This window comes from Hemitrygon akajei, chromosome 20 (genome assembly GCF_048418815.1).
Source record: "Hemitrygon akajei chromosome 20, sHemAka1.3, whole genome shotgun sequence".
NCBI lineage: Eukaryota > Metazoa > Chordata > Chondrichthyes > Myliobatiformes > Dasyatidae > Hemitrygon > Hemitrygon akajei.
The window spans coordinates 65,801,135-65,813,658 of NC_133143.1; the positions used below are offsets into that span (position 1 = coordinate 65,801,135).

Genomic DNA, 12,524 nt, shown 5'->3' on the forward strand with positions numbered 1-12,524 from the left:
GCCTTGCATGGGGAACCTTATCAACTGCCTTTCTGAAATTTATACACACCACATCCACTGCTCTAACGTCATCAATGTGTTTTATTGCATCCTCAAAGAATTTGATTCGGCTCTTAAGGCACGACCTGCCCTTGACAAAGCCACACTGACTATCCTTAACTAGATTATGTCTCTCCAAATGCTCATAAATCCTACCTCTCAGGATCTTTTCCAACAACTTGCCCACCACTAAAGTAAGACTCACTGGTCTAACCTAACTCTAACCCTAATTTCCTGGGTTATCTCTACTCCCTTTTTTGAACAGGGGAACAACATTTGCAACGTTCCAGTCCTCTGGTACTTCTCCTGTCCCTGTTGATGATTCAAAGATCATCGCCAGAGGCTCCGCAGTCTCCTCCATCGCTTCCCACGGTAGCCTGAGGTATATCCTGTCTGGTCCCAGCGACTTACCTAACATAATACCTTTCAAAAGCTCTAGCACATGCTCTTTCTTAATGTCTATATGGTCTAGTGTTTCAGTCTGCTGTAAGTCATCCCCACAATTGCCAAGGTCCTTTTCACTGGTGAATACTGATGCAAAGTATTCATTAAGTACCTCTGCTACCTCCGCTGTACATTTCCACTTTGGCTCCTGATAGGTCCTATTCTCACATGGCTCATCCTCTTGCTCTTCACATACTTGTAGAATGCCTTAGGGTTTTCCTTAATCCTGCTCATCAAGGTCTTCTCATGGCCCCTTCTCGCTCTCCTAATTTCATTCTTGAGCTCCTTCTGCGGACCCTTCCAATTTTGTAGAGCTCTAACAGTACCTAGTTTCTTGAACCTTTCGTAAGCTTTTCTTTTCTTCTTAACTAAATTTTCTACATCCTTTGTACATTATGGTTCTTTTATCCTACCGTCCTTTCCCTGCCTCAATGGAACATACCAATGCAGAACATCATGCAAATGTTCCCTGAACATTTGCCACATTTCTGCTGTTCATTTCCCTGAGAACATCTGCTTCCAATTTATCCCCCCACGTTCTTGCCTAATAGTATCATATTTTCCCCTACCCCAATTAAATGTTTTCCCAATTTGTTTGCTCCGATCACTCTCCAACACTATGGTAAAGGAGATAGAGTTATAATCCCTACCTCCAAAATGTTCTCCCACTGAGAGATCTGACACCTGACCAGGTTCATTTCCCAATACCAGATCAACTACAGCCTCTCCTCTAGTTGGTTTATCTACATATTGCATCAGGAAACCTTCCTGAACACACCTAACAAACTCCACCCCATCTAAACCCCTTGCTCTAAGGAGATGCCAGTCAATATTAGGAAAGTTAAGATCACCCATCACAACAACCTATTATTATTGCACCATTCATGAATCTGCCTCCCTATCTGCTCCTCAATATCTCTGTTACTATTGGGGGGTCTATAAAAAACACCCAGTAGAGTTATTGCCCCTTTCCTGTTTCTGACTTCCACCCACAATGACTCAGTAGACAATCCCTCCATGACTTACTGCTTTTCTGCAGCCGTGATACTATCACTGATTAGTAATGCCACTCCCCCACATCTTTTGCCACCCCCCCCCCCCCCGTCCTTTTTGAAACATCTAAAGCCTGGCACATTCAGCAGCCATTCCTGCCCCTGGGACATCCAAGACTCTGTAATGGCCACAATGTCATAGTTCCACGTTTTGATCCATGCTCTTAAGCTCATCCACCTTGTTTATGATACTCCTTGCATTAAAATAGACATATCTCTAACCATATGGCTGAGTGCATCTTTGCTCTATCATCTGCTTATCCTTCCTCACATACTCCCTACAAGCTATCTCTACTTGTGTGCCAATGGCCCCATCCTCTGCCTCCTCACTTCGGTTTAAACCCTCCCCAATAGCATGAGCAAACCAATTGTGCCACCAGTAAGCAAACAGCATTCAAAACTAAAGAATTAACAAAATAAAAGAAATTGGTGCAAACATGGTCAAAATAAATATTTTAACAAGATTTATAGTTGTGCGCTATTACATAACAACAAAGCTTTAGTATAATTCAGAATAGTATAGCAAATGTAGAGGATATCCTTGGGAGTGCATGAAGGATCTCATGTTGACACAGAGAAGGAAGGGTATAAAAGATAAATTTTATTTCAAAAAACAAAGCAATCAAACCACTAACTACTTTAACTATTTTTTTAAATTGTAGTCAATGAAACCATAACCAGGTTTATGTGCTACAAAACTTACAAAATGGAAAGGGTAAGCATTAAGTTAAATTAAATAAACTTAGCTCTTTAGCAAAGAGGAAAACATAAGAAATTAGATTAAAAATAATCTTCCACCTCAGCCATGATTACATCAATTTCTTTCAGCTGGTTTGAGATTTCTTCAATGCACTTCCCAGTCCTGAATTCTATTCCATCTATAACAGTGCAATCTTCAGCCCCTGTGAAATCCTGCAGTTCTGTCTCTTCAGAAGCTGTCACACTCCAATTGGATAACTGAAAAAAAAATAAACTCAATTGATCAAACAGAATGTTACTTAAATGCTAAAATCAATAAAAGGACTGATTTACATTCATTTGTGATGATAAGACAAGCGCAGGCTTCAGAGTCCCTCAAACCTGCTCAACAATTAACAAGATCATAGTTGTGTTTCCAATTCATTTTCCCACCAGATTCTCATAGTGCTAAATGTCTTTATGTGCAAAAATCTACTTACATTAGGCTTGAAAATACATACTGACTGAGCATCCATGGTATCTGAGGTAAAGAATTCCATGGAATTACAAATTTCTAAATCGGAAATTTCTCCTCAACTGTACTCTAAATATCCAGTTCCCTATACTGTGATCATGTTGCCAGTTTTTATTTAGACCAGCTAGAGGAAATGGCTTCTTAGGTTTTGCCTCTCTCAGAATTTTAGATACCTCAATGTGTTCATTCCATTCTACTTAATTTTTCATTGGGAAATCAATTTAGCAAATCTATCCTATACTGCTTCAAAGGCAAATGTATCCTTCTTTAGGTACACAGTTCTCCAAATGATGTTTCCCCAGACTCCTACATACACAGCAGCACTTTCTTACTTGTGTATGTAAAATCTCTTACTATCTTCTCAACAATGAGCAAGTCCAAAAATCAGAGGTGCAAAGCGACTTGGAAGTCCTTACGTAGGATTCCCTAAAGGCTAACTTACAGGTTGAGTCAGTGGGATGAAAGGCAAATGCAATGCTAACATTCATTTCGAGAGGACTAGAATATGAGAGCAAGGATATGTTGAGGCTTTATAATGCATTTATCAGACTGTACTTGGAGTATTGTCAGCATTTCTGGGCCCCTTATCTTCAAAAAGACGTTCTGGCATTGGAGAAGGTCCAGAAGAGGTTCATGAGAATGATTCCAGGAATGAAAAGGTTAACATATGAGGAGTGTTTGATGGCTCTAGACTAGTACTCACTGGAGTTTAGAAGAATGAGGGGATCTGATTGAAACCTGTTGAATGTTGAGTGAACGTTTCCTATAGTGGGTGAAGTTAGGACCAGAGGACAGAGCCTCAGAATAGAGGGACATCCATTTAGAACAGAGATGAGGATAAATTTCTTTAGCTCGAGGGCAGGGAATCTGGAATTCATTGCCACAGATGGCTGTATTGACCAAATCATTGAATACATTTAAAGTGGATGTTGATGGTTTCTTGATTAGTAAAGGTCTCAAAGGATACTAGGAGAAAGCAGGAGAATGGGATTGAGAGCGATAATAAATCAGCCATGATGGAATGGTAGAGCAGACCTGATGAGCCAAGTGCCCTGATTCTGTTCCTATGACCTACAGACTTATTATACCATTCTCCTTCTTCATAATGTAAATGTGTTAACACACCATTTTATTTTGCACAATTACATTTTCAGTCTTCTAAATTAACATACCAGGATCCCACTGTATTCAAATATTTATTAGCTTTTCAAGAATGAAAAATTACTTCGTTGTTTTTGTTCTTCTTCTTGCTTTGCCACATAATATGCCATCTTCAACATACTGATCATTCTGCTGAACTAGCCTATATGATTTTACAGAGAGTGGTGGGTGTGTGGAACACTCTGTCAGGGGTGGTGGTACAGGCAGAAACGTAAGGGCAGTGGTCCCCAACCTCCGGGCCATGAAGCATGCAGGGGTGCAGCCGTAGCCGGAACACACCCAGCACATCTTTAAGAAAAAAGCCGATGTGCTGGGTGTGTTCTGGCTACCACTGCACCCCTGCATGCTTTGCAGCCCCGTATCGGTCCGCGGCCCGGAGGTTGGGGACCACTGAATAAGGGGCTTTAAGAAACTCTTAAATAAACACATGGGTAATAGAAAAATGGAAGAAGCAGTTAGAGTGATCTTAGAGTAGGTTAAAAGTTTGGCAGAACGTCATGGGCTGAAGGGCCTATACTGAGCTGTAAAGTTCTATTTCTATGAATTTGTAGATTTTTGTATCCTCCTCAGTTCTCACTTTTTCATGTAAATATGAATCATCATTTTAAATTACACTGACTTATCAGCAAAACAGTCATCATGCTGAAAGTTTAACTCTGTTTCTGCCTCCACAGATTCTATTTAAGCAGAAAATGTGGAGCATTTTCTGGTTTTAGTTTTGGTTACAATACTCTTTCTTTTTATTCCAGGCATCACTTTAACTCAGGCAAGTGCAGCATATGCATTCACATTTTTGAATTCTTCCTTGGCCAATTATGAAATGATTCACTCATTGCAGGATAGTCAGCCTCGGACCAACTCCAGAAGATCAGCTGTATTTAAGTGATTATTCTGCTTACATTTGTGGTCTATGGAAACCCCCAGAATATCAATGGTAGGTCCCTCAACAATCGGAATGTCATTGAAAATTAGGGGAAGGCAGCATCATCCTGTTATGGCTGTAATGAGGTCCCTTCAACTGAGAGGCTCTGAAACTATTGTTAATTTCTGTTAATAATTCCAAATATATATCTTTTCAGGAAAGGTTATTGTTACAAATAACAGAAGATTTTGATATTGGACATTGGAATTTGGTTTAATGTCTTGGAAACCACTAGCAGTATTGAAATGGAATTCAATGTGCTGTTTCAGTAATAACCTCCTTCACCATTTAGTAATAAAACTGCTGCCACTGCAACAAAATCATTATCATTACTTTTTATATTCATGCTTAGGATTTTAATAAGAAAGCATCCTCCTCTTAACTGCAGCACAAAACAGAAACTGAGGATTAATGTTCTGTGATCTGGAATGTGATGAGAGTACTGCAATATCTTCCAACAAAATAATACAAATAAATAACACCATATGAAACATTAACTTTCTTTGTGACATATTCAAGCTATACTAATTCTACACACAACAGATTCTACAGATGCTGAAAACCGGAAGGATTTCCCGGTGGCCATTCTGACAAGTTGGTTCATGGCCTCCTCCCCTGCCACAATGGGACTACTCTCAGGTTGGAGAAGAACACCTCGTATTCCATTTGGGTAGCCTCCAAGCTGACTGCATGAACATTGATTTCTCCAATTTCTGCCTCTTCCCCCTCCCCATTCTCTCCTTATAAATTCATTTCACTCAAATTGTTCCCATATCCTATAGACTGACTTTCAAGAACATTTGTTTTCCTTTTTTTTTGTATTTGCAGTTTGTTGTCTTTTGGACATTGGTGTTTTGTCTGTCCTGTTGGTTTTTCATTGCTTCTATTGTGTTTCTTATATTTATTATGAATGCCCAAAAGAAAATGGATCTCTTAGTTGTGTATGGTGACACAGGTGTACTTTGATTAAAAAAATTACTTTGAACTTTGAAATTCCTCATTCTGATTCCCCAGAATTCTGCCTATCACCTCCCTCTGGTGCTCCTTCTCCATTCAGAATCAGAATCAGAATCAGGTTTATTTTCACCAACATGTGACATGAAATTTGTTAACTTAGCAGCAGCATTTCAATGCAATACATAATCTAGCAGAGAGAAAAAAAAAATAAATAAAACAAAACATAATAATAATAAATAAACAAGTAAATCAATTACGTATATTGAATAGATTTTGAAAAGTGCAAAAACAGAACTACTGTATATTAAAAAAAGGTTGAGGTAGGTAGTGTCCAAAGATTCAATGTCCATTTATGAATCAGATGACAGAGGGAAAGAAACTGTTCCTGAATTGCTGAGTGTGTGCCTTCAGGCTTCTGTACCTCCTAACTGATGGTAGCAGTAAGAAAAGGGCATGCCCTGGGTGCTGGAGGTCCTTAATAAAGGATGCTGCCTTTCTGAGACACTGCTCCCTAAAGATGTCCTGGGTACTTTGTAGGCTAGTGCCCAAGATGGTGCTGACTAGATTTACAACATTCTACAGCTTCTTTCAATCCTCTGCAGTAGCCCCTCCATACCAGACAGTGATGCAGCCTGTCAGAATGCTCTCCATGGTACAACTATAGATGTTTTTGAGTGTATTTGTTGACACGCAAAATCTCTTCAAACTCCTAATGAAGTATAGCCGATGTCTTGCCTTCTTTATAATTACATCAATATGTTGGGACCAGGTTAGATCCTCAGAGATCTTGATACCCAGGAACTTGAAGCTGCTCACTATCTCTACTTCTGATCCCTCTATGAGGACTGGTACATGTTCCTTCGTCTTACCCTTTCTAAAGTCCACAATCAGCTCTTCCATCTTACTGATGTTGAGTGCCAGGTTGTTGGTGCAGCACCATTCCACTGGTTGGCATATCTTACTCCTGTACACCCTCTCATCACCACCTGAGATTCTACCAACAATGGTTGTATCGTCAGCAAATTTATAGATGGTATTTCTCCTATGGTCTGCTCTCCTCTCCTATCAGAGTTCTTCTTTAGCTCCTTACCTTCCCCACCTATCACCTCCCAGTATCTCGCTGCACCCCACCCACCTTCCCCCTCATTAGGTTTCACTTATCACCTTCCAGTTTGTAGTTCTTTCCATACACCCCCCCCCCCCCCCAATCTTCTTATTCTGGCATCTTCCCCCTTCCTTTCCAGTCCTGATAAGGCCTGAAACATCAATTCTTTATTCATCACCATAGATGCTGCCTGACCTGCTGAGTTCCTCCAACATTGTGTGTGTGTACTAATTCTAAATTGAATACACCCACCAGAAACTATATTCAGAGGTTTTCAATTTATTTAAACAATAATAAAACTAATTATAACTTATTGAGAATGCAAATCACATCGTATTTTATTCCCAGCTATAAATAAATGATTGATTTAAGATGCCATCACAGAGGAAAAAATGCCTTTTACTTGTACTATGTGCTGCACTCATAATTATTGCCATTTTTAAACATTAATATTATATAGATATTCTTAATTTAAGAAGTTTTCTTCTGTTTAAGAAAAGGATTAAATAGCTGCAATGTGCTTGCAGATATATTACACTGAGGATTAAGTAAAAGCTAGTTGTCTAAAGGATTGGTTCTTAAATCTTATTCTTCAAGACAGAAGTTTATAATATAAAAATTGATTTGTTACAATTTGCAATTGTTCTCATATTCCAGTTCAAATGATAACTAATACATTCAGTATGAATGAGACTTTAATCAAACAAACATTTATAAAGCAGAAACTCAAAAGTAGTTTATCTGGATATCAAGTCGAATAACCCACATTTTTTATGCAAGGTGCAATGATTCCTTTGAGAATGACTAACAAATCAAATAAAGAGACATCCAGTAAACAATAACAAATCTTAGATAAATAAAGTTAGATAAGAGAGTAATGAGTCATAAGTTGTTTATACTGAATAGTTATCATTGGATAAGCTACCTATTATACTTGACTTCTGAGACTGTGTTTCAATGATGGAACAGCAAGGTAAGAGATGAGTAAATTCATCTAATGTACTTGCTTCTGTATATCCCTAATAACACTGGAGAGCAAATCTTTTTTTGAAAGTGTTGCTCCACCAGAAATGATATGTGGCTATGATAGACCTCTTGAAGCTGAACACAAATATAATGTCAGCCTACTTCCATGGCATCCAAATTTGGAGAAACCAGAAATTAACTTTTATTGATTGTAATGCATTTAATTGCATAACAGTGCTGATGCTTTGCAATAGTTCAAGAAATTTTCATTTGTACTCATCCTGAGGCTTCTCAATTAAAGTGCCAACAATAATCAGCCAGAATTGATGGATTCCAGTTGTCCTGATACCATTTCTCCATGATTGCAATGTCCTGGTGAAACCTTTCACCATGTTCGTCACTGACAGTGCCATGATTTGCACACATGCTACACTTCATGGCTTTGTATGCTTAAAACATATTGTCAACTAGCTGCACATAGTCTGGTGATCTGTAGTTGTCAAGGAAATCTTCTTTTCTTTTTCAATATTTTTATTGATTTCTTCATTTCTCTGGCAGTTTGAACAGGGCACGACTGCTGTGGCCCGTGAGGCAGTGGGAGAATTTAAAAAGTGAGCAGATTAATGGAGCGGGCGATGGAGTAGTGGGAGACAGAGTAGGAAGGCTTTGGCTCAAGAGGCTTAGGCGAGCAGAGGCTGAGGATGAGCTTGCTCCCATTCAGGTAAGGCTGGATAAGCTCCTTTAATTGATCTAATTAGCTTAGGAGTAGGTAATGGAGGCAGCAGTTAGGGCAGTCGAGTGCTCCATTTGCAGTATGTGGGAAGTCAGGGTGAGCACAATTGTCCCTGATGACTACACCTGCAAAAGGTGCATCCAGCTGCAGCTCCTGACAAACCATGTTAGGGAACTGGAGCTGGATGAACTTCGGATCATTCGGGAGGCAGAGGCAGAAATAGACAGCAGTTACAGGGAGATAGTCACCCCTAAGAGTCAGGAAACAGGTAGCTGGGTGACTGTCAGGAGAGGGAAGGGGAAAAGACAGAATGAGCAGAGCACCCCTGTGGCCGTTCCCACCAATAATATCATTTTGGATACTGTTGATGGGGGTGACCTACCAGGGACAAGTTGCAGTGGTTGCGTCTCTGGCACCAAGACTGGACCCTCAGCTCAGAAGGGAAGGAGGGAAAAGAGGACAGCAGTAGTGATAGGGGATTAGATAGTTAGGGGGACAGATAAGAGGTTCTCTGGAAGAGATCGAGAATTCCGGCTGGTCTGTTGCCTCCCTGGTGTCAGGGTCCACAATATCTCAGATCAATTTCTCAGTATTCTCAAGAGGGAGGGTGAGCAGCCGGATGTCATGGTCCATGTAGGGACCAATGACGTGGGTAGAAAGAGTGAGGAGGTCCTGAAAGGTGAGATTAGGGAGCTAGGTGCCAAGTTAAAGGACAGGACCTCCAGGATGGCAATCTCAGGATTGCTACTAGTGCCACATGCAGGCAGGTTTAGAAATAGTAAGATCAACACGTGGCTGAAGACATGGTGCAGGAGGGAGGGCTTCAGATTTATAGATAATTGGGCAGTTTTCCAGGGAAGGTGGGACCTGTTCCGGTGGGACAGTTTACATCTGAACTGGAGGGGGACAAATATTCTTGCAGGTTTGCTAGAGAGACTCCAGTGGATTTAAACTAGATACAAGGGGGGAGGGGAACCAGAGTGTAGGAACAGATGTGTGGGAGAAGGAAGAAAAAGAAGATAGTAAAGTTGTTTGCACCGTTAGGGCTAAACAGAGAGTAAGAGGTGGAGAGTTTCTTAAATGCATTTATCTTAATGCTAGGAGCATTGTAAGAAAGGTGGATGAGCTCAGAGCATGGATTGATACCTGGAAGTATGATGTTGTAGCTATTAATGAAACGTGGTTGCAGGAGGGGTGTGATTGGCAACTAAATATTCCTGGATTTCGTTGCTTCAGGTGTGATAGAATCAGAGGGACAAGAGGGAGGTGTTGCATTGCTTGTCAGAGAAAATATTACAGCAGTGCTCTGGCAGGATAAATTAGAGGATTGTCGAGGGAGGCTATTTGGGTGTAATTGAGGAAAGGAATGGACAGTTATGGGCTGAGTGCAGGTCGGTGGGACTAGGTGAGAGTAAGCGTTCGGCACTGACTAGAAGGGCCAAGATGGCCTGTAATTGTTATATGGTTATATGGTTACATAAAAGAATACAGAGTACAGTAGGATATATAATATATATCGATTACAATATATTGGAATCACAAATGTAGTCTCATTACTCCATACCCATATAAATTAAATTTAAACATAATATTGAAAAAATATGTTTTTATTATACAAAAAAAATCTAAACCAAATACCAGAAAAAAAAACAGCTGTTTGGTTAAAAAAAAAAAGGAAAAAATCCTTAACATATAGTGAAAAATATTATTAGCCAACATCTGTACTTAATAGCAAATCAAAGATTTTGGAAATAATTCAAAAAAGTTCCCCACAATATTAAAAAATCTTATCTAGGTTCAGAAATTGAACAGTGAATCTTCTCTAAATCTATGCATGACATAACATCATTTAACCTAAGAGTAGGTGGAGTGGCATCCTTCAGCAACAATGCCCTCCTGGCTATAAGAGAAATAAAGGCCAAAATATGCAAGTCATGTGTCTCCAAAATAATACAATTTCCTCGAACAATACCAAAATAAGGCAGTCAAAGGAGTTGGTTCAAAAATTACTTCCTTCCAATATTTTTCCAAGACTCGGACAAGTCCAAAACATATGAATTAGTGAAGCTTCTCCATTGTTACATCTATCACAATTGGGAGATACAGTCGGACCTCCTTATCTGCGGGGGATTGGTTCCGGGACCCTTCACTGATACCAAAATTTGCGGATGCTCAAGTCCCTTATTCAACCTGTCTCAATCCAGTGGATCTTAGGACCCAGCAGAACCCCAGACCTTATTTAACCTGTCTCAGTGCAGTGGACATTAGGACCCGGCGCCAGAGCTCTGTTCAAGAAAATAATCATGATCACCATTGAAAATAAAGTGGAAATAATAAAGCGATCGGAAAGAGGTGAAACGCCATCGGTCACTGGAAAAGCGTTAGGCTACGTTGGTCAATGATCAGAACAATTTTAAAGGATAAAGTGAGAAAGGCTCTGCCCCGATGAAAGCTACAATTATTACTAAGTAATGCAGTGGTTTAATTATTGGGTTTTGGGGCTTTGAGTTTTTGATCCTCCACATCAACTCAGCATGGTGGAGAGCTCACTAGGGAGTGATCTGTCCCGAGTCCCGAGAACTTCCGTTCCCAAGCCCGGCGCTGAAACATACGTTCTTAAGTGTTTTATATGCATAGAAAAGTAAAATATATACTATATACTAAGACAAACGTTTGACTGACACTAAATAATACCGGACGTACCTGTTCTGACTTACTTAGTAAGAGAACTTCAGATATTTTTCGATCCTGATGCACAATAACCCACGCACATCCTCCCGTATACTTTAAATCATCTCTAGATTACTTATAATACCTAATACAATGTAAATACTATGTAAAATGTTGTTATACTGCATTGTTTAGGGAATAATGACAAGAAAAAAAAGCTTGTACGTGCTCGAACAACAAGTGCTGGAAGAGCACTTCCGGGTTTTCACGATCCGCGGTTGGTTGAATTCGCGCATGCAGAATCTGCGGATAGAGAGGGCTGACTGTATATCAGAATAAAAATGAGACAGCTTATCTTTAGTCATGTGGGCCCTATAAATCACTTTAAATTGCAGAAGGGAATGACAGGCACATAACGATGAGGTATTAATCAATTTAAAAATTTCATTGCAGGTATCCTCAGAAATTGGAATCTGTAAGTCTTGTTCCCAGAGATTTTTAATTTTGTCTAAAGGAATATTTCTCATCCCAACAACATACCATAAATATTAGATAGAGATCCATTATGGAAGGGTTTCAAATTAAAAATTGAATCAAGTAAATTCTTATCCGGACTTTTAGGAAATGTATGTACTTGAGAACGCAAAAAGTCTCTAATTTGTAAATATTGAAAAAAGTGGGTTTTAGGTAGGCTATACTTAGCTGACAATTGTTCAAATGAAGAGAGACTATCTCCAACAAACAAATCCTGAAAACATTTAATACCCAATCCATTCAACTCTTTAAAAACTACATCAGTCATAGGTTTTAAAAAATAGTTAGAAAAAATGGGACTTGAAAGTGAAAAACTCAATAAACCAAAATATTTTCTAAGTTGCACCCAAAACCTCAAAGAGTGTTTAACTAAAAAATTGTCAGTTAAGTTACTTAAAGATAAAGTAATTGAGGATCCGAGAAGAGAAATCATAGAAAATTTATTAACAGAATTAGCTTCTAAAGAAACCCAAACCGGACAGTCCTCTCGATTAATATAATATAGCCAAAACATAAGATTCCGTATATTGACTTCCCAGTAATAAAACCTAAAATTAGGTGAGGCTAAACCTCCATTCTTTTTAACTTTTTGAAGATGAACTTCATTTAATCCAGAAATTTTATTTTTCCATATATAAGAAGATATAATAGAATCCAGAGAATCAAAAATGGATTTAGGAATGAAAACAGGTACGGCCTGAAATAAATATAAAAAGTTAGGCAAAATA

General features: G+C 39.1%; 1 protein-coding gene across 1 annotated transcript in view; it reads right to left on the minus strand.

The window, feature by feature from the left end:
* Positions 1 to 2,315: 2,315 nt before the first annotated feature.
* The window catches only part of LOC140713942 (zinc finger CW-type PWWP domain protein 2-like), a 60,472-nt gene continuing 50,263 nt past the window's right edge, over positions 2,316 to 12,524 (minus strand). Inside the window, exon 9 of the mRNA XM_073024635.1 lies at positions 2,316 to 2,492. Coding sequence (XP_072880736.1) covers positions 2,316 to 2,492 — 177 coding nt within the window. The remainder of the gene's footprint in view (positions 2,493 to 12,524) is intronic.